The sequence below is a fragment of the Trichomycterus rosablanca genome, chromosome 4 (genome assembly GCF_030014385.1).
Source record: "Trichomycterus rosablanca isolate fTriRos1 chromosome 4, fTriRos1.hap1, whole genome shotgun sequence".
Lineage (NCBI taxonomy): Eukaryota > Metazoa > Chordata > Actinopteri > Siluriformes > Trichomycteridae > Trichomycterus > Trichomycterus rosablanca.
This window is the reverse complement of record NC_085991.1, coordinates 27,637,647-27,661,551: the sequence shown is the minus strand read 5'-3', so window position 1 is coordinate 27,661,551 and position 23,905 is coordinate 27,637,647. Positions and strand designations below refer to the sequence as shown.

The following is a 23,905-nucleotide window of genomic DNA, read 5'->3' as shown; positions in this document are numbered from 1 at the left end:
TCACATGAAAATCTTCGCCCCTTTAAAGTTTCTTTGATTGTCCAAAACGGTGGAAATCAGATGGCGCTAAATCTTCACCATAAGCTCTATCAGTCTCTCAGACACGACCAAGTTCTACTCCTCCCGCCCTCACCATTTCCAACCAAAATATAAAATTGTGGAACCTTTTTCAAGAGCCCTCATACAACATATTATGTAGCCCACATTTTCAAGCGAATGTCTAGAGTGTCAAAATTTCACATGCATAATTCAATTGTTCGCTTAAACAGCAACTGAATTTGAGGAATATACTCCAGTTTAAGAAGCAATTTTTGCCCTGATTTTTGGTCGCCAACAGATGCACAAGCTCGGAGGCAAATCGGCGTTGGCTCGGGCCTTGAAAAATGTTTTGGATTGCTAGATGTGAACTGTAAACGACTCGATCTGAGCAGCTCACCGATCACTCATCGACCGCTCGCAGATTCAAGAAAAACATCTAGCGTGCTAAATGTCTGGAACTGTTGGTGACTAAATATCCTGTAGTGTGAAAAGTGTTGTGATCAGGTTGTGACTGGCAGTGAGTGGTGTTGAACTACAGCCAATGAGAGGGGGGTGTTTGGGGGGTGGGGGTGGCAGGGGCATAATATAGTGTCTATAGGAATACATCGGCACACACAAGCTTTACAGTATTTGTGACCTTACCGTCCACGGCAAACCATAATATCAATGTTGCATTGCAAAACAATATTTATTTACCTCCAACTTTCTCTGCAAAACAGACAATGCCTGCTGGTCACGTAGTCCAATCCACTCCTTCACCCAACACAAACACCTTGGATTGCTCGCTTCTTGATGACGTTCCTTCTATAATGGTATAATTATACCATACCATAGTCACTTCTTGCGTATGTTTTTGTGACAAAGCGTAGCTTGGGAGACCAGACAAACTAGTCTGAGATTCCTCCTGGTGATAGATCATGTAGGGTGTGACCCCCTATCTCAGATCAATTGTGTAGAGTAAAATCCATGACTTAAAAGACTCCTGAATACAAAAGATCAAATTGTGTAGTGTGAACTGTACAGTGATCTGACCACTTTAAAAGTCGTGTTGTGTGAACTTAGCATGACTGTTGGCACTACTACACCTCCCAACATTTACAAATGTACTGTAGCTTATAGTGTCTCTGTTGGTCTACTGTTTAATCTGCATTACAGCTACAAGGTGGAAATACACACCGAATGAGGTGCAAGTCCATTACAGCATCACACATATCTGGAGGAAATTTAGATACAATAATTCATGAACTGGCATGTTTCTGGAAGGTGGGAGGAAATCAAAGTACCTGGGGAATACCTGAAGTGAAAAAAACAATTCAACCAGACAATCCACCAAGTCTGCCCAGAGAGAAGGCCTGTCCTGTGGTGGTGGTGGAGAATTTCTGCTGGCCCCTGCCCAGAAAGAGGGCCTGCTGTGATGGGGAGGAACCTGGGGGAGTGAATTTTGGACTTGGACAAACAATTTACTGAATGGAAAAAAATTTACCCAGGCGATATGCCGACCCTGCCCAGGGAGAGAGGGCCTGCCCTTCTGTTTTGGTGGTGAGGGCCCCAGGGTGGATCTGCGGCCCCTGCCCAGAAAGAGGGCCTGCCTGAGATTTTGGGAAAACATGCCAAGTGTTTCACAGCTTGTAACCGGGACTGAACCAGATGTGTTGGAGGCACCCATACTGTAATATGCTGCCAAAACAGACATGAAGGTTTTATCACGATATCACAGGTTTTTAGACACTTAACCCTTGTATTGTGTTAGAAAGCTGCGCACATCTTTAGTGTTAGCGGGTCAAATTTGACCCGATTTAAAACAGCCTCAAAAAATACTCAAAAACAATAGTTATCATCCAATTTTGTTTCTCACCTCATAGCTAACTTAGTTTGTATTTACATCCATGTAAACACTGTTTTTAATTGTATTTTTTTGGCTCCATAAACTTTTCATCTCACAATATACCACTCATTTTCAATAAAAAAACCCTGTTTAAATACATTGTAGTGAATTTCCTATAGTGAAGAAACAATGTAAGGATATTATCTGAGTCTAACAGACTAATATCAGAGCACACTGAGCAAATATTGTTTGTATTTTTTTTTTTTATCTAAACATTATTATCTATAGTGACATCAGTGCTGCTACGGGTCAATTTTGACCCGTATAGATTTTTTCACTTTTTCATAAAACCAACTTTATTTTACTCAGAATAGCAGGTGTAAATTGAAAATTAAACTATAAATTGAACATAAAAACAATATTTTGTGTGTGTGCATGTGTGTGTTGTTTACATGCATATATCACAGTATGTGATTGTTTTAGTGTGCTCCTTGCAGATGTGTTTCTTACATGTGTGGCAAGTGGTGCTAGTTTTTCTGTCCTTGTTGGAGGGGCAGGACTGGCACCTCTATCTCTTGTTCCCCCTAGCATCGCCTGTCTGGTTCCATGTACAGGATGCTGGTGTGGGTGTAGCCTGAAGCTCTCTCACCAAATTGACAGAGGCTTCGGTTCGGGGCAGCCGCTGGCGTCTTTCAATGTGGGAATATACCAGAGTCCTCCCCAACTATTCCAAAAAAAGCCTCTTTTTGAAGGTTTTTCTGATGTTCCATCCAGGATTTATTTCCGTCCACACCACAAATGCATTGTATGCAGAAACATACAATATATTATAAAAGACTGCCATTGGCCACCTTTTTGTCTTTCGCTTGCATGTGTATGTGCCAGTGACCTAGTCCAGATTGTCAACTCCTCCTTTGTTTTTGTTATAATCCAGGATCATATCTGGCTTTTTGTCCTCCCTACTGCTCACAGCAGCATCCTTGTGGAGAGTGGACATCACAATGACATTTCTGGGGTTTTTTTGGACAGTTTGACACAATTGTGGTTCTCTCTAAGAATGCGAACTTCGAGGAGAGAGGTGCTCTGTCCTATGTTCCAAGAAGTGCAAGAGGAAGCTCAGGTTTGTTTTTCCTGACCGTTCCCACCATGGTCAGCTTCTTCTTCAGCAGTTCTTGGTCATAGGACGTGAAGAAATTATTACATGTTATATTGTGCCCCTGAAGACCATTTGTCATGTCTAGGACCACTTGCTTGTGTGTCTGTCTGTGTGTGTGTGTGTGTGTGTGTGTATGTGTGGTGGGGCAAATTGAGCCAGATTTGAACCACAGAGCAACCCACACCTTTTATGTAATAGACGCAACAGCCAGTATTCTATGCCTGGTCATATTTGACCCATAACACCACAAATGTCACTTTTTTTATTAGAGACATTCAGAATGGACTAAAATTATGAAAATTTATTTTTTTTATGAAATCTTGTTACAATACAAAAAAGCAAAGGGTACTTTTTACATACCTGAACTTAAAAACGGGTCAAATTTGACCCAAACACAATATAAGGGTAGTAGATCATGGCCTGGTACTAATCATGGTAGTAGTTCTAAATAATTAAAGAGACCTGATTGATGATGTAATCAGTTTAACAGCAGGTATTGATCCTGTAACCAATAAGTGATCGTTGATTCTAGCCTACACGTTGTATTCCGCAAGCAGTGCCAGTCATCACAAGTGGCTATAAACTGGCTACAGCCTACATACATTTTCTTGTTGTTCAAAAAGTTTCCCAAATTATCTCTTTATATTCAACTAAACACAACTAACAAAAATAGTGCTTTAAACTGAGAGTTGGTATGTGGTACAATGTACAGTAGATATCAGGCAATAACGCCAACTCTCACTTTGTTTTGCCTTTGCTTTTCTAACCCCTACACGTTAAGCTGGAGTTTGAACTCAACAATTAAGGTCATGAAACGGGCTAACCCTTGACACAGCTTCCAAATCAATAAGGATCCAGCATGTTTTATTTTGCTTTAAATCCAACAGGGCTAGGATGATAAACATGTGATGAAACTTTTCTTTAAAAATATTTATTTTGTCCGTAAAAATAATTCTAAATGATCAAGACTAAAGATAAACATGATTTTACACCATTTAACTTTAATCAGCCGCATTATCCTGGTCAGGTTTACAGCAGGCCAAGTTTCTGCTAATGCTCCAGTGTTTGCTAATGGCTATGACACAGAGATGTTCACAAGTCACAAAATACGAGTCCGAGTCGAGTCACGAGTCTTTGGGCTAGAGTCCGAGTCAAGTCACGAGTCTTTAGGCTAGAATCCGAGTCAAGTCATGAGAAAACAAATAATATGTAAGTTCAGATAAAAACAACAACAGATTAGCGACTGTATTTTGACGTTTTATTTTGTGTCTTTACTTTCCTAGGTACCAGTTAATAGCTTAAACTGACGTTTTGTTTTCATTGCAAAACAAAAGCGCAATAAATCACGACACAGCGGCCAAAATCCCAAACACAGCAAAAAAACCATAATACTGCTTACCTTAGCTTATGTTGTTCCAGATGCTATTAAATTTATAACCGTGTGTTGTCCCATTAGGAATATAATCCGTTATTTTGTAAATGTGCTTATAATTAAACCTCCAAACTTTTCCCAGTTGTGAAGTAAAACACTAACTCATTAGAAAGCCAATCAAGCGTTTCATTGACAATCATTTGTGTGATGCTGCAAACATTTCTTACTAAAAATTAAAATCATAAGGTCTGATTGGTTCAGAAAGCGGTTCTTACAATCATTAGCGCCAATTCTGTAGGAGCGTTCCATTTACATTATCTGTTACTGTGAAGTGCACTACGTAGGGTATTCCACCTTTTTAAGGAGGGAGCGACACTTCATCACTACGCCGGAAGCTGGCTGGAACATTTACTTATTGCAGGCATTGCATGTTAAAACAGCTGGAGTGTTATTAGAGAGCAGAAAATGACACGATCAGAATGATGTTGGATCATATACACACATATATATGTATATATATGTAATTGTCACACATAACTAATGTTGCTGACTTTTGTTGTCCACAAGTCAATTTTTGCGAGTCACGAGTCGAGTCTGAGTCATTTGAAACGAGTCTGAGTTGAGTCTAAAGTCGCTGTGTGTGTGACTCGGAGCCGAGTCGCAGACTCGAGTCCCCATCTCTGCTATGACATGCTATTATTAATTGCATGATACATTTTACTCTTAATCAATTTTACCTCAGCTTTTTCTTTTTAGTTAGGGTTGAACTCCAATAATACGCTGTGGTGAGACCTAAAGCAAATGGTTTACTGATGTGCCTAATTTAGTTTAGCTAAAATAAACAGAAACATAATATTTATGTAATAAAGTTATATAATATAAAACTAATATAAAAGTAGTATAAAAGTGTTATGTAACAGTAATTTTTCACATTACCATACATTTGTGTGCTCTTCTGCAGTATCCTCATCAGATGACATTCCCACTCTACTGCATTTTGCAGCTCAGCATGGACTAAAAGACCTGGCCAGCATTTTGCTGCAGTGCCCTGGAGCCCAGCAAGCCCTAAGGAGCCCCAATCGACTGGGACACACACCTTTAGCACGGGCACATGCACATGGGCACTCACAGCTCCACACTCTCCTGCAGGAATCACTGGTAAGTGTTGGGCTGCTATTTCATATGAATAAAATGTACCTTGCAAAATAATGTATCACCACACAGATGAAAAACCCAAAGTTACTTACATTTCTGTAGGTAACTTGTCACTTATTTAAATACAGTGGTACCTTGTAACTCAATGTCCCCTCAACTCAAAATCTTTGAAACTCAACACTCTAAATCGAGAAATTTGTACCCTTAAACTCAACGTTTTCCTTAAACTCCACATGCTCTAACTGCTGCTTTGTTCAGCTTGGCTTGATTGGTGTGGTAAAACGTCATTAAAGTGCGAACATGAGACGAATATGCATATGTGTGAAATAACCATCAAATTCACTCGAAGCGTCCACATGCATTTGTGTTCAGCTGGATTTTCCTCCTGTTTCACTTTTAAACTTGTGTTACAGCTCAGGGTTCTGAGAAATTGTAAGAATCAGCTTTTCCGAGAGTCTAAAACACTTATCGGTAAAAAAAGCTTAAGGTAACTTAATGCCATACTCCATAGGAAATAACAACACAGCCAGTGCCAAAGCGATTTTGCTGCTTCTCATGTGAACTTGCTAAGGAATACGGTATTCCAAGATCAACCATTTCCACGATAAGAAAACACTAAAGAAGTTAAGTGCAGGTTATTGTATTTTTGTTAACTGTTTTTTAATTGTATTTGTGTTTTTTATATTATATTTGTTTATTTTCAGTGTATAAGTGTCAAAAACAACCCCATTATTTTACATTAGCCTAAAATATATGCAGTTCCACAGGACCATGGAATGCATTAACAGGTTTCCCATACATCCTTATGGGGAGAAAATACCTTAAAACTCAACGCCTTTTAAACTCAACGCCAGTCCCAGACCCAATTGACGTTGCGTTTCAAGGTACGGCTGTACATGTTTAAAATAACTTTATTTAAGTCTGTCTGGACAGGGGTTTGTTTATTTGGTTAACTGTTTGTTTCTTAATGCCATGTCAGCTGATATGGCTATTACCATGGCTGAATACAAGGTTCCATTGTTAAAAAGTCAATGTCAGGGGTCGATATGTTTCTTTGTATTAATTCATGCAAAGACTTTATATGGATTAGAGTGTTGTTTGAGTTACTGTGAGTGTAGCTGCACCGGTCTAGTGAACTAATGGGCATGCTTCCTACAGATGTTTTTGAAGATTTATTTCTCTCTCTCCCTCTCTTTCTTCAGCAAACATCATGAAAACTACAAGAAATAAAATACTTATAAAGTCCACATGCATTTGTCAGTCCTTTAAGGTCTCTTAAATTAGCACCCACTGATAAAGCTTCTCAACATGTTAGCATAACTAAATGTGAGAAAATCAAATAAAGTTGCTTACAAGGTACATCATTGTCCATGTAAAGAGACAATCACAACATTAAGTACAAATACAACAATAAATGAAGTGCAATTACTGTGTGCGCCTCTTAGACCATGTGATCTCAGAGTTTATTGGTAGTAAACGTTTCCATACTTTGTCAAGCTTCTGAGGTGTCTACTTTTATGGCTGGCCTGAGATCAGATGGTGGGTAAGGACATTGTTGGAGCAGGGACATTACAGCTTGTTTTGCTATCAAGTCTGTCTGTTGTTGGAAGCACTGGGAGGGTCCAAGGGAACAATTTAGAACTGATAAGTGACAAGATAACACTATAATGTTTTTCTTGCTGCTAAATGTAGTGAATGTTTGTGTTGAGATCTACAACACCCAGATAAAAGCTCAGAGGAGGTTCAGCATGCTGCATTTATTCACTAATGATAAGCATTTAAGAGGTATCCACAAATAGATCAGTGAATGCATTAACCAAGTACTTAGGAAATAAGTCTTCTGAGGATGTTTTTAATATTATTGTCAAAATGCAACAGCACAACACAGCACAAAGTACTTCTGTCAAGATTACAAATTAGTCTTCTACTCTGCTTAATATTTAAGCTGGCAAGAACTTTTACTATACTACTATACTCTATACTTTGTTTATTAGGATTTTAACGTCATGTTTTTCACTCTTTGGTTACATTCATGACAGGAACGGTAGTTACTCAATACACAAGGTTCATCAGTTCACAAGGTTATATCAAACACAGTCATGGATAATTTAGTATCTTCAATTTACCTCACTTGCATGTCTTTGGACTGTGGGAGGAAACCGGAGCACCCGGAGTAAACCCACGCAGACACGGGGAGAACATGCAAACTCCACACAGAAAAGGACCCGGACCGCCCCACCTGGGGATCGAACCCAGGACCTTCTTGCTGTGAGGCGACAGGTCAGGAAAACCACCTATGCTACATGACTACATTACATGTTTACTAGAACTGTGTCTATTTGACAGATGTCCTTGAAGAATATACTACACTGCCAATAGACTGTGTACACCACTATACCTAGAGCAAGAGTTCTTTTGGTGAGCCAAAGCAGCACAGCACACACTCCCTCAGAGAAACACTGGCACTTCCCTAGGGTTGGCAACGTTGTGGACAAAGGAGTTTTACTGAAGTACAGGTCCCTTAGAGGGCTTTCCAAAACACAAGCCTAGTCTAATTAATCAATATTGTACCTAACCCCAGCTCTTAATTATTCCAGTGAATGTGGTAGTCTTTTTCCAGCTTTTAACTTTGTTGGCTGGTCCAGTTCCACTAATCTACATTTACTTTCATTTTTCTTGAGTACTTTTAAGCTAAATACAACAATGATGTCCTTGTAGAACATACTACATTGCCAAAAGTCTGTGTACACCACTACACCACTATAACTAAAGGATTCAGCAGTTTCAATCAAAACAAGTATCAACAGGTGCACAAACTTAAATATGTAGACATTTGCTTGAAATGTGGGCTACATAATATGTTTCTGCACTTTTATATTTTTGTTGGGAAACAGTTAGGGTGGGAGGAGTAGTAATTGGTCATGCCTGAGAGACTGAGAGAGAGTTTATAGTCCGGATTTAGCGCCATCTGATTTCCACCTTTTTGCACGCTCAAAGAAGCTTTAAGGGAAAGAAGATTTTCATGTGATTATGTGAAAGCAGTGGTGCATCAGTGCTAGCACAACAATCGTTAGTTCATCTCCTTCACTGTGGAAACAGGTATGTTTTTTCCTGTGTGGGAATATGGGAAAGAATTATCAGACACACTCCAAAATAATGTGGAAAGCCTTAACAGTCACCAAAGTTGGCCATACAGTGACTGTATATTGAGTAAATAAGTAAGGAATTAGGTTTTGTGAGGTCTTGTACCAGTGGTGGACAATAAGGCCTAGTTCACAATCATCATTTACATTGTTACGTCTTAATAGGCTTTTTGTTCTTATTCGTTCTGCTTGTCAGGTTATAGACATGCCCACAAGAGTCCTGCACTTCACCACAATCTTTACTGCTCACAAATAAAAACAAGGCAGACACCTTGATAGCCAGACAGTAGATGTGTGTCTCCCTGCAACCATTATATTATAACATTTTGGTAATTTACCTAGGGGTTTGCATTGTTTCCATTTGTGTGTAAAAAAGATTGTGGTGCAACCCAAATAGCAAAATTATTACCAACATTCAAGCCTATTGAAAATCTGTGCATCGAAATGGCTAGTTGTCCAACAAGCACAATTTGCTGTGCCTCAGTGAGGGATGGTCAACTGGGTTCATCATTGCTGCAGTGTAGTGTTTGCATGTTCTTCCTGCATCTGTGTTGGTTTTCTCACACAGTCCAAAGACATGCAAGTTGCCATTAACGTAACCAAAGTGTAAAGCATGATGTGAAAATCCTAATAAATAAACAATCTCTATAAACACCTCTGCTGACTGGTTGAGGTTCCTGTATGAGGGATGGATGACGCAATATAGCATAGCTTGTCTGTCCATACACAATTAATTAATACTATGCCTCTGGTCGGCGAAAAGAAGCGGCCAGCGACTGCATGCATAATAATCTGTGGATTTCCTCAGTCAGAGCAAGCGGCGGAGGATGTTACAATCAGGGAATTTTGAGGGAAAGGGGAAATACAAAAGGCAAGGCAAGGCAAGTTTATTTGTATAGCACCTTTCATACACAGTGGCAATTCAAAGTGCTTTACATAAGGAAAAATTAAAAGCATTAAAACATTCCTGAGATCTAGAACCTCAGAAAGACTTCTTGCAAACATTTAGTTACAATTAAGAACATGAAATTCAAACAAGAGAGATAAAAATTAAGAACATGAAAAATTAAAAGAAAATATTGTAAAATATACCCTACAATTTGGGAAATACGAAATTAAAACAAGAGAGATAAGCAATTAAAACATGAAAACTAAAAGAAAATATAGTAAAATATACACTACAATTTAGAATGTACACTACTCTATAAAAAGAATTATTAAGAGCATGAAAAACTAAAAGAAATAGGGTAATAGCAAAAATTTCGAGCTCAATCATAGGCACAAGAAAAAAGAAAAGTTTTTAACCCGGATTTAAACATTTCTACATTTGCGGAACATCTAATATCTCCTGGCAGTCTGTTCCAGTTATATGCAGCCCAAAAGCTAAATGCTGCTTCACCATGTTTAGTTTGGACTCTGAGCTCAACTAGCTGACCTGAGTCCATGGATCTAAGAGATCTACTAGGTTTATATTCTCTAAACATATCTGAGATGTATTCTGGGCCGAACCCATTCAGTGATTTATAGACCAGTAGCAGCACTGGAGATAAAAGCATGGATCAGCTTCTCTAGGTCTTGTTGGCACACTAGACCCTTGATTTTGGCTATATTTCTAAGATGGTAGAAGGCTGTTTTGGTGATGGTTTTAATATGGCTGGTGAATGTAAGATCTGAGTCTATTAGAACGCCAAGATTTCGGACTTGGTCTTCGGTTTTTAGAGCCCGGGAACTGAGGTGCTCACTGACACTAGACCTCTTGTCTTTGCTGCCAAACACCCCAATCTCTGTTTTGTCCTTATTTAACTGTAAAAAATTCTGGCTCATCCAGTTATTGATGTCCTCCAGACACTGACACAGTGAATCTATTGGGCTGTAATCATCTGGTGAGAGAGCCAGATATATCTGTGTGTCATCTGCATAACTATGGTAATCAATGTTGTTAGCCTGTAGCATTTGGCCTAATGGCAGCATTTAAAGATTGAACAGAAGAGGTCCGAGAACTGATCCCTGGGGGATTCCACATGTCATAGCCACCCTGTCAGATTCACAGCTGCCAATAGTGACGAAGTAACTCCGGTCTTCTAAATAAGACCTGAACCAATTAAGGACTGTTCCGGAAAGTCCAATACAGTTTTCCAACCTATCCAGCAGAAAAGGATAAAAAGTTGATTTTGAGCAAGGCCTTCTTGTCCAACATTGTCCAAGACCTCACATCTTGTATCTAATTGTTTCATCATATTTATTAGTTTGTTTTTTTATTATTGATTTATTTGTGCATTAATGCATACTTTCAGTTTTAGCAAAAGAATGGCTCCTTTAAAAAAGAAGCAGCACATTTTTTTAATTGCTGAACTGCATTCACTCCTAATTATCTGTTTGCCTCACATTTAAAACTCTTTATAATCTTGTGGATATCTAGACCTTGATACATTATGCTGTTTGTGATCAACAAATTGGTAACATTATGCTGAAACTGTTACATTTAAACGACGTTCAGCAAAAGAACAGAAGGTGAATTGTGCATTTCAATTCACCTGAGATATCAAACTACTTTCCATCTGCAATATTTTTGCAATTATACTTAAATCTTAATAGGTCTGAACAGATGCTGCCTTGTTGCAGATTCACTGAGCAAGCTTTCTATTGGAGAGCCAAGACAGCACAGCACAGCCTCCCTCTGAGAAACACTGGCAGTTTCCTAGGGTTGGCAACATTGTGGACAAAGCAGTTTTACTGAAGTACAGGTCCTTTAGAGGGCTTTCCAAAACACAAGCCTAGTCTAATTTGCCAAGATTATGCCTAATCCCAGCTTTTAATTATTCCAATAAATGTGGTAGTCTTTCTCCAGCTATTAACTTTGTTGGCTGCATTTGCTTTCATTTCTCTTGAGTACTTTTAAGCTAAATACAACTATGAGCAAGCATGTAGTTTATTTGCCAAAATAATTTATTAGACATTTAATACTCATTATAGACACAGTTTGACACAAACCACTAAAATTTCAGAGCTGTGTGGAGAACACAAATTCCTTGTGTTCCACTGTTCCACTGTTCCACAAATGGCCACTATACAACCAAAACAGCCTCCACTCAATTGGAAACGCTTTCCACATTATTTTGGAGTATATTTGTGTAAATGTGTGCCTCTAACGTCAAAAGAATACTTGTAATGTCAGACACTGGTGTTAAACAAAAAAAGCTTGGCTTTGGCAATTAGCATTTTAATTCACCGAAAACATTAATTTATTACAGTGATACCCTGTAATTCGATGTCCCCTAAACTCGAAATCTTTGAAACTCAACGCCCTTCGTCTAGAAATTTGTTCCCTTAAACGCGACGTGTGTTCGACTGCCATTTTGTTCAGGGCTTGTCTTGAGCGGTGCAGTAAAACATCATTAAAATGCGAATATGAGACGAATCTGCATTTGTGTGGAATAACCATCAAATCCACTCCAAAAGCTCCACATGTATCTGTCACAAGGGGCTAATTGTCTAGACCAAGGGGCGGACACACGCGCAGAGATGGGAACTAAATCAAGGATATATTTATTAAGAACATAAGCTATTTACATAGTAACAAAAGCTAAGCACACGGCTAGTAACAAAAGCTAAGCACACGGCTAGTAACAAAAGCCAAAACAGAGTCCAAAACAGAGTCCAAAACAGAGTCCAAAACAGAGTCCAAAACAGAGTCCAAAACAGAGTCCAAAACAGAGTCCAAAACAGAGTCCAAAACAGAGTCCAAAACAGAGTCCAAAACAGAGTCCAAAACAGAGTCCAAAACAGAGTCCCACACCATAAACCCAGTTCAGTTCAATAGTTCTCAGAGTCTGTCGAGAAGCTGCCTCCTTTTATTAGGAGCAGCTGGAGCTAATTAGCCCAGAAGAGCCAATCAGGAACAGGGTGTGGCAGGAGACAGAGTGTGCTCATGGAGAGGGGGGCGTGGCACCTCAGGAGCACACACAGAGGCTCAAAGCGTGACAGTATCTGTGTTTAGCTGGATTTTCCTCACTGTTTTACTTTTAAACTTGTGTTATAGCTCAGGGTGCTGAGAAATTGTGAGAATCAGCTTTTCCATGAGCGTCTAAAAAATATTTAGTCTAGTCTATTTTTTATAGTTAAAAAAAAAGCATAATGTGACAATGTATTAAAAGTCTACACAGGAACACTAAACCTCTCTTAATTATTACTGCTCATAAGTTCTCTCCACTAACATATATATTTCTCGTTAGTTGTTTGAGTACAATAAGTCAAGTTAAGCTTTGTGCACTGGCACACTCCATATGAAATAACGGCACAGCCAGAGCAAAAGCGATTTCTCCGCTTTTTATGTGAACTCGCTAAGGAATATGGTGTTCCAAGATCAAGCATCTCCACGATAAGAAAACAATGCCGGTTATTGTATTAGTTTGTTAATTTTCAACTGTTTTTAATTGTATTTCAGTGTTTTTAAAATTATATTTGTGTTATTTTCAGTGCATGTGTCAAAAACAATACCATTACTTTAAATTAGCCTAAAATATATGTAGTTCCACGGGACCATGGAATGCATTAACTGGTTTCCCATACATCCTTATGGGAACCCCATGAAACTCACTCCCAGAACCAACTGACAGAGCTTCAAGGTACCACTGTACTGAGTTTGGGGCTCTGTGCAGGCTGTTTGAGTTCTTCACACCAAACTTGTCATACCATGTTTTTTATGGACCTTGCTTTTTGCATGAGTCTCACTGGATCAGGAATGAGCCTTACCCAACCTATTGGCCATAACTAACCAACTAACCAACCTGTTGGCAATGTGTGGCTGAAATGCTTACTTTTCACTTACAGAATTAAGCTTCTGGTGCTATCAGCTACAGGCCACCCAAAGAGGATCGGTGCTTGCTGAGTTTGGTTCCTCTCAAGGTTTCTCTTCTTATAATTTTAAGAGAGCTTGCTCAACACTGGTTTTTGGTTTTCAGTCCTGGATTCTGTAAAGCTGCTTTGAGACTATCAATCATATGACTAGTTTATTTTCACCTCTACTAAAATACTAAATTAAATAATGGAAATTCTTCATTGTATTTTAATTGCGTGTCACTACTGCGCTTATTGTCAGAAAAAGGATTAAAAGGCCATGCAGCATGCTTCCTACAGACACATTTCATCTTAATACCTAGCCAGCTTTGAGCACATAAGGGAATACTCAACCACAGGGGAATGAAAATGAGGACTTAACCTGATCCTCGCTCAGCTGTGAGTGTTATGAGATAGATCCAGTTATAAATGTAAAACTGGATTAAAATTGACTGATAGCTATACCTACCCCTCCAACTCACTGAATAAATATAAGGGAAAAATACAGTACAATATAGAATTCTTATTACTGACACAAATGTTTTTATTTTAGGTGAAAATAAACTCAAATCGTTTGATTAAAATACACTGATCAGCCATAACATTATGATCTCCTCCTTGTTTCTACACTCACTGTCCATTTTATCAGCTCCACTTACCATATAGAAGCACTTTGTCATTCTACAATTACTGACTGTAGTCCATCTGTTTCTATGCATACTTTTTTTTAGCCTGCTTTCACCCTGTTCTTCAATGGTCAGGACCCCCACAGGGCCACCAAAGAGCAGGTATTATTTAGGTGGTGGATCATTCTCAGCACTGCAGTGACACTGACATGGTGGTGGTGATAGTGTGTGTTGTGCTGGTATGAGTGGATCAGACACAGCAGCGCTGCTGGAGTTGTAAAATATCACGTCCACTCACAGTCCAATCTATTAAACACTCCTACCTAGTTAGTTTACCTTGTAGATGTAAAGTCAGAGACGATCGCTCATCTATTGCTGCTGTTTGATTTGGTCATCTTCTAGACCTTCATCAGTGGTCACAGGACGATGCCCATGGGGCGCTGTTGGCTGGATATATTTTTGGTTGGTGGACTATTCTCAGTCCAGCAGGGACAGTAAGGTGCTTAAAAACTCCATTAGCATTGCTGTCTTATCCACTCATACCAGCACAACACACACTAACACACCACCACCATGTCACTTCACTCCTGTTTATACAGTTTAGGTATTACAACCACACCTGTTGCTAAAAGGTGTATAAAATCTGTTATGTAAAATTAAACATATACATCCAGCTGTGTAGCAACAGTTTGTGGAGGAAGTTTTCCTGTTCCAATATGACTGAACCCCTGTCCAAAAAAGCAAGGTTCATAAAGACATGGGTATGACGAGTTTGGTGTGAAGAACTCTAGCAGCCAGGACAGAGCCCTTAACTCATTAATACTGAACATGATTTGGGTAAATTGGAATACTGATTGCAGAAGCCAGGCTTTCTCTTTTAACACCAGTGTCTGACATCACAAATGCCCTTATAATTAAATTTCCCATAGGAAACCTTTCTAAAAGAGTGGAGGCTTAAAAAAAAAGGGGCCAACTCCTTACAATTACCAAATGGATTTGGAATTTCATGTCTAACAAGCTCACAGTTAGGTGACTACCAACACTGAGCAATGTCTTCTGAAGTTTAGCACAAAGTGGTGGGCCATGATCATTGCTTGTAAAGACTGATTCTTTGGTGGATCCTTCTTTTATACCAAATAATGATTCCCTCACCTGATACTAATTCACCTGCTTATGGTGGAACACCAATCTGAATATTCTGCATACTTTCCACTCTTATTTTGCCTCGGTCCCATCTTTTTTGTGTGTGTGTTGCAGGCATCAAATTCTAAATGTTTTTAACTGACAAAAGTAGAAAGCTTTCCAGTGTCTCCACTGATCAACTTTATTATATTTTTCTAATTTAAAAGAATTAACAAATCAAATATTGTACTTTGTAATGCATTTTAGACACTGTCCCAGCTTTTTCTGAAATATTTTTAAACAGGAGGAAAATAGTCAGTTAAAAGAGCATTTGTGAGGACTAGCACCAATGATGGACAAGAATTGCTTGCTGAACATGGAACCATGAATGAATATATTACAATGTGAGAAAATTCTGGGCGCCCAGATGGTGCAGCGGGATATTCCGCTAGCACACCAGCGGCGAGATTCTGAACTCCTCAGTTCGAAACTCGGCGTTGCCACCGGTTGGCTGGGCGCCATCTAGCGAGCATAACTGGTAGTGCCTGCAGTAGACATGGTTCTGCAAGGGCAAGATGAACGGACTTTGGGGGTGGGGTCTTCAAAAGCTGTGTAAGGACCCTGATTGGCAGATAGGGAGAATGCATGAGAGAAAAAGCACTCCGCTAAGGGCTGCACGTGGGTCGGAGAAGGCGTGAGCAGCAATATACCCACCACGACCGCAACTGGGGATCCCCCAGCAGTGGAAGACAAATTGACTATGCTAAATTGGGAAAAAAATGCATAAGTAAAATAGAAGAAATGTAAGAAAATTCTAATCAGGGTAATTACTGTGTCAAACAGGTCAACGTGTACAGACTATCACTTTCCAATTACATAAATGTTTTAGTAAAATAATATTTAAACTATAACATGCTTGTATGCAATTATATAATAGATAGAACTATTTTAGGAATGTAAAGAAAAATGTGAAATGGTTCTGACTAACATGACGACTTCACTGTAGCCTTATCATTAGCCTTTACCCATGTAATTAAACTTATTTTAATACACATAGCATAGAAACTGAAAGGAGAATTAAGAAACATTCATTTTTCTTGTGGTAGTTTATTTTTTAAATATATTTAAACCTCTACCCAATACAATTTCACATGCAGTTATGCTGTATCATTTTCCATATACTTTAGGTTCAGTGGTCTTGTGAATAAGTAGTTCTGCATTGTAAAACGGATCATTTGGCTTTTACTGCTTTGCTGAATTAGATCATTAAAGGGAAATCTGGCAGCATTTTATTTCCTGTATTATGTTTGACCATGCCTTTTTTGAAGCAATTTGATACAAATCCAAAGTTTTCATTTCAGACAATAAAATATTGTGCATTATGGGCAATACTAGTCAATGTAACCTTTTAAACTTGTAAAATCATATATTTAATACATTATTGTACTTGTTTATTCATTTTTATTACTCTTTTATCCTAATTAAGGTTTAACCACCCAGAAACACTAAGTACAAAATAGAAAAAAGATAGGGTGCCAGTCCAACACAGGTGACCACATGTTTACCACTACTGCAGTCAAACCAGAAAGTAATCTACAATTGCCAGTTTAACCAGAGTCACCCTAAATGTAAATAACATAAAGCTTATTATTTTATTGGAATTGTGCTCTGATATACTCATTTTTACATTTGCATAAAAGTGAGAACTTGACAGTTTAGGAATGTGTCAGTTAATATATACATAAGCACTATTAAGGATTGTTTTCTGTATAATATTATTTATAATATATATTTAATACACCGATCAGCCATAACATTAAAACCACCTCCTTGTTTCTACACTCACTGTTCATTTTATCAGCTCCACTTACCATATAGGAGCACTTTGTAGTTCTACAATTATGCTTTTTTAGACTGCTTTCACCCTGTTCTTCAATGATCAGGACCCCCACAGGACCACTACAGAGCAGGTATTATTTAGGTGGTGGATCATTCTCAGCACTGCAGTTACAATGACATGGTGGTGGTGTGTTAGTGTGTGTTGAGCTGGTATGAGTGGATCAGACACAGCAGCACTCATACCAGCACAACACACTCTAACACACCACCACCATGTCAGTGTCACTGAGAATGACCCACCACCCAAATAATACCTACTCTGTAATGGTCCTGACCATTGAAGAACAGCATGAAAGGGGGCCACAACAAAGCATGCAGAGAAACAGATGGACTACAGTCAGTAATTGTAGAACTACAAAGTGCTTCTATATGGTAAGTGGAGCTGATAAAATGGACAATGTGTGTATAAGCAAGGAGGTGGTTTTCATGTTATGGCGGATCGGTGTATAATTAAATTCTTATACCATGATATAAATTAAACAACCATTCCACCCTGTCCACACACATGTAAAATGTCAGTGTGATTCACATAATCCTCAGGTCCTTTTAAGTGCCCCACTAATACTTAAATTCACACTGCTGCTATTTTTTTTAACCATCCAGGGCTTTCTAAATTACAGTTATGACCCATGCTTAAACCAAGTTAATCATGCAAATAATAGAGATTTGTAGGTACATTACTTTTTCCCCTCATAAAATTGACACCACTCTCAATGGTTCAGCTAACATTAGCGTCAAATCAAAGATGTTCACTTAAAAGGTCAGCATGGCTTAATGGGGCGATTCTATTGTGAGCAGGTTACATTTGGTCTCAGATCTAATTTCAGCTTACACTCATAAACATGTCATCCCGCCGCCTTTAATACTACAGCGTGGATCATGAAAGGACGTAGCACCATGCAAACTACTGTACATAAATAGCAGATTACGAAAAAAGCTAAAACAATGAAAGTAATGAATTAATGGCCATGTGTCATATTACGTCTGAGTGGTGTTCATTTTTTATAAAGCCAGCCACTTGAGCTACTAACTAGATCCACTTGAAGTCTAATCATTCAGTTTGCTAATGACAGTGCACGAGGTGCAGCACCAATGAATGCATGGTGTGATCAATCACAGGGTTTATAAATAGATTAACCAAGCATTGGGAGTTACTTTGCTCAGGAAATTTGCAGTCCATAGACTCCCTTATGCCAGAGGAAGAACTCTAAACAGGTTCTAGATGACATGTCTCTGAATCTGATGAAACCAGGTGCAATGGCAATCAAACGTGGTAGCCATTCTGATTCTCATGTCCTATATCTGACTATTTCTGTAGCACATTATGTAAATGATTTTTGCCACCTTGTCTCTCTTATTACCATGCACATCTTACATAAATTACATTTCTTAGTCATATTTTCTAAACAGTACATTAAACATTAACATTAAAACCACCTCCTTGTTTCTACACACACTGTCCATTTTATCAGCTCCACTTACCATACAGAAGCACTTTGTAGTTCTACAATTACTGACTTTGGTCCATCTGTTTCTCTACATACTTTTTTAGCCTGCTTTTACCCTGTTCTTCAATGGTCAGGACCCCCACAGGACCACCACAGGACCACCACAGAGCAGGTATTATTTATGTGGTGCATCACACAGCACTGCAGTGACACTGACATGGTGGTGGTGTGTTAGTGTGTGTTGTGCTTGTGTGAGGGGATAAGGCACAGCAGCGCTGCTGGAGTTTTTAAACATCTCACTGTCACAGCTGGACTGAGAAAAGTCCACCAACCAAAATATCCAGCCAACAGTGCCCTGTGACCACTGATGAAGGTCTAGAAGATGACCAACTCAAACAGCAGCAATAGATGAGCGATCATTTTTGACTTTACATCTACAAGTTGGACAAACTAGGTAGGAGTGTCTAATAGAGTGGACAATGAGTGGACACGGTATTTAAAAACTCCAGCAGCGCTGCTGTGTCTGATCCACTCCTACCAGCACCTACCAGCACTACACACAAATTTAGTGACAATAAAGACTACTACTACTACTACTACTACACACTAACACACCACCACCATGTCAGTGTCACTGCAGTGCTGAGGTAATGAAAATGATCCACCACCTAAATAATACCTGCTCTGTAGTGGTCCTGGGAGAGTCCTGACCATTGAAAACCAGCATGAAAAGGAGCTAACAAAGCATGCAGAGAAACAGATGGACTACAGTCAGTAATTGTAGAACTACAAAGTGCTTCTATATGGTAAGTGGAGCTGTAAGTGTAGAAACAAGGAGGTGGTTTTAATTGTAAATGCATTGTATATATACATATATATACAGTATATACTGTATATACAGTATATATACTGTATATACAGTGTATCACAAAAGTGAGTACACCCCTCAAATTTCTGCAAATATTTCATTATATCTTTTCATGGGACAACACTATAGACATGAAACTTGGATATAACTTAGAGTAGTCAGTGTACAGCTTGTATAGCAGTGTAGATTTACTGTCTTCTGAAAATAACTCAACACACAGCCATTAATGTCTAAATAGCTGGCAACATAAGTGAGTACACCCCACAGTGAACATGTCCAAATTGTGCCCAAATGTGTCGTTGTCCCTCCCTGGTGTCATGTGTCAAGGTCCCAGGTATAAATGAGGAGCAGGGCTGTTAAATTTGGTGTTTTGGGTACAATTCTCTCATACTGGCCACTGGATATTCAACATGGCACCTCATGGCAAAGAACTCTCTGAGGATGTGAGAAATAGAATTGTTGCTCTCCACAAAGATGGCCTGGGCTATAAGAAGATTGCTAACACCCTGAAACTGAGCTACAGCATGGTGGCCAAGGTCATACAGCGGTTTTCCAGGACAGGTTCCACTCGGAACAGGCTTCGCCAGGGTCGACCAAAGAAGTTGAGTCCACGTGTTCGGCGTCATATCCAGAGGTTGGCTTTAAAAAATAGACACATGAGTGCTGCCAGCATTGCTGCAGAGGTTGAAGACGTGGGAGGTCAGCCTGTCAGTGCTCAGACCATACGCCGCACACTGCATCAACTCGGTCTGCATGGTCGTCATCCCAGAAGGAAGCTGACGCACAAGAAAGCCAGCAAACAGTTTGCTGAAAACAAGCAGTCCAAGAACATGGATTACTGGAATGTCCTGTGGTCTGACGAGACCAAGATAAACTTGTTTGGCTCAGATGGTGTCCAGCATGTGTGGCGGCGCCCTGGTGAGAAGTACCAAGACAACTGTATCTTGCCTACAGTCAAGCATGGTGGTGGTAGCATCATGGTCTTGGGCTGCATGAGTGTTGCTGGCACTGGGGAGCTGCAGTTCATTGAGGGAAACATGAATTCCAACATGTACTGTGACATTCTGAAACCGAGCATGATCCCCTCCCTTCGAAAACTGGGCCTCATGGCAGTTTTCCAACAGGATAACGACCCCAAACACAACCTCCAAGATGACAACTGCCTTGCTGAGGAAGCTGAAGGTAAAGGTGATGGACTAAACCCAATTGAGCACCTGTGGCGCATCCTCAAGTGGAAGGTGGAGGAGTTCAAGGTGTCTAACATCCACCAGCTCCGTGATGTCATCATGGAGGAGTGGAAGAGGATTCCAGTAGCAACCTGTGCAGCTCTGGTGAATTCCATGCCCAGGAGGGTTAAGGCAGTGCTGGATAATAATGGTGGTCACACAAAATATTGACACTTTGGGCACAATTTGGACATGTTCACTGTGGGGTGTACTCACTTATGTTGCCAGCCATTTAGACATTAATGGCTGTGTGTTGAGTTATTTTCAGAAGACAGTAAATCTACACTGCTATACAAGTTGTACACTGACTACTCTAAGTTATATCCAAGTTTCATGTCTATAGTGTTGTCCCATGAAAAGATATAATAAAATATTTGCAGAAATGTGAGGGGTGTACTCACTTTTGTGATACACTGTATATATATATATATATATATATACCGTATACGTATATACTGTATATATACACACTGGTGCTGGTCATAAAATTAGAATATCATGAAAAAGTTGATTTATTTCAGTAATTCCATTCAAAAAGTGAAACTTGTATATTATATTCATTTATTACACACAGACTGATATATTTCAAATGTTTATTTCTTTTAATGTTGATGATTATAACTGACAACTAATGAAAACCCCAAATTCAGTATCTCAGAAAATTAGAATATTGTGACAAGGTACAATATTGAAGACACCTGGTGCCACACTCTAATCAGCTAATTAACTCAAAACACCTGCAAAGGCCTTTAAATGGTCTCTCAGTCTAGTTCTGTAGGCTACACAATCATGGGGAAGACTGCTGACTTGACAGTTGTCCAAAAGACGACCATTGACACCTTGCACAAGGAGGGCAAGACACAAAAGGTAATTGCTAAAGAGACTGGCTGTTCACAGAGCTCTGTGTCCAAGCACATTAATAGAGAGAACCGCACCCTGGAGAGGATTGTGAAACAAAACCCATTCAAAAATGTGGGGGAGATTCACAAAGAGTGGACTGCAGCTGGAGTCAGTGCTTCAAGAACCACCACGCACAGACGTATGCAAGACATGGGTTTCAGCTGTCGCATTCCTTGTGTCAAGCCACTCTTGAACAAGAGACAGAAGCGTCTTGCCTGGGCTAAAGACAAAAAGGACTGCTGAGTGGTCCAAAGTTATGTTCTCTGATGAAAGTAAATTTTGCATTACCTTTGGAAATCAAGTTCCCAGAGTCTGGAGGAAGAGAGGAGAGGCACAGAATCCACGTTGCTTGAGGTCCAGTGTAAAGTTTCCACAGTCAGTGATGGTTTGGAGTGCCATGTCATCTGCTGGTGTATGTCCACTGTGTTTTCTGAGGTCCAAGGTCAACGCAGCCGTCTACCAGGAAGTTTTAGAGCACTTCATGCTTCCTGCTGCTGACCAACTTTATGGAGATGCAGATTTCATTTGCCAACAGGACTTGGCACCTGCACACAGTGCCAAAGCTACCAGTACCTGGTTTAAGGACCATGGTATCCCTGTTCTTAATTGGCCAGCAAACTCGCCTGACCTTAACCCCATAGAAAATCTATGGGGTATTGTGAAGAGGAAGATGCGATACGCCAGACCCAACAATTCAGAAGAGCTGAAGGCCACTATCAGAGCAACCTGGGCTCTCATAACACCTGAGCAGTGCCACAGACTGATGGACTCCATGCCATGCCGCATTGCTGCAGTAATCCAGGCAAAAGGAGCCCCAACTAAGTATTGAGTGCTGTACATGCTCATACTTTTCATCTTCATACTTTTCAGTTGGCCAACATTTCTAAAAATCCTTTTTTGTATTGGTCTTAAGTAATATTCTAATTTTCTGAGATACTGAATTTGGGGTTTTCATTAGTTGTCAGTTATAATCATCAACATTAAAAGAAATAAACATTTGAAATATATCAGTCTGTGTGTAATGAATGAATATAATATACAAGTTTCACTTTTTGAATGGAATTACTGAAATAAATCAACTTTTTCATGATATTCTAATTTTATGACCAGCACCAGTATATATATATAAACACACACACAATCAATCTGCCTTTACTTTAGGACACTTGGTGGTGCAGCAGTAAATTATGATAGCCAATTATTGCTGGGATCCAGGGTTTTAATTCCCTGCAGTACCCTAGGCTGTCTACATACAAACATAACTGCTTATGTCTGGAGGGAGGGGTGGCCATTATCCTGCAATGGATTAGCACATCCTTTCCAGAGTGTGTTACGGCATTGCACCTTGTGATTCCAGGGAAGTCAGACACACTGCAGTTCTAACCAGGATAAAGCAGTGATAAAACATGAAAATGAATAAATTAATTAATGCCTTTACTCTTGTAATGTTTGTCAGAAGGATACTAAAACAGGTTAAGGAACAGATTAGGAGACACTAGTGCAAGTATATTTTTAACAATGGGGAACAGAATACACAAAAAGTAACATACTACATTTTATACAACAGTTAGTTCTGACCTTACAGTCTGATTGGTTGAGAAGCGTTCTACAACGTTTTCACACCACAACTATTATTCCGCGGACGCGTTGCCAGTAACAACAAGCTTCATGCACACAAGCCGCCTTTTGTTTTGTAGGCCTATTTGTGCTCATACACATCCAGAAATTGATACGGAAGTGTGCAGATTAACATATACAAATAACGCAATAACTCTAATAAATAACTAAATTTTATCTTTTAATTCCTAATTAATTTTATTTTTAGCTTTTTCTTCTTTTCCTTTCATCTTCACTTATTATTCCAAACTAGCGTTACTTTGTAGTGTTAAACTATATGCCTTTTTTAGCCTACTGTGTTAAGGCAGGGTAGGGAATTTTTAACATTGCATAGCAGCAACTCGTTCGTTGTGGAACTACTTTTTGGTGGAAGGTATTGTCAATATTAAAGCATATTCAATATGAAATTCAGGGTCGTGTGTTATCGCGAATAACATCACGACTGTGATGATCACAGCCGTGATGTTATTCGCGATAACACACTCCCTCTCGTGTTCTATTGCTTAATTATACAACAGTTAGTTTCGACCTTACAATCTGATTGGTTGAGAAGCGTTCTAACCGTGCTGATATTCGTAATAACAGCACGGCCTTTTCACACCACAACTGTATTACTCCGCTGAGGCGTTGCCAGTAATGACAAACTTCATGCACACAAACGCGCAGTCGCGCA

At 39.4% G+C, this 23,905-nt stretch overlaps 1 protein-coding gene across 1 annotated transcript in view; it reads left to right on the top strand.

Annotated features, from left to right (window-relative positions):
* Positions 1-23,905, top strand: part of LOC134311905 (B-cell scaffold protein with ankyrin repeats-like) — a 100,439-nt gene that overhangs the window by 28,531 nt on the left and 48,003 nt on the right. Inside the window, exon 7 of the mRNA XM_062993554.1 lies at positions 5,354-5,550. Within this exon, the coding sequence (XP_062849624.1) occupies positions 5,354-5,550 (197 nt within the window). The remainder of the gene's footprint in view (positions 1-5,353; positions 5,551-23,905) is intronic.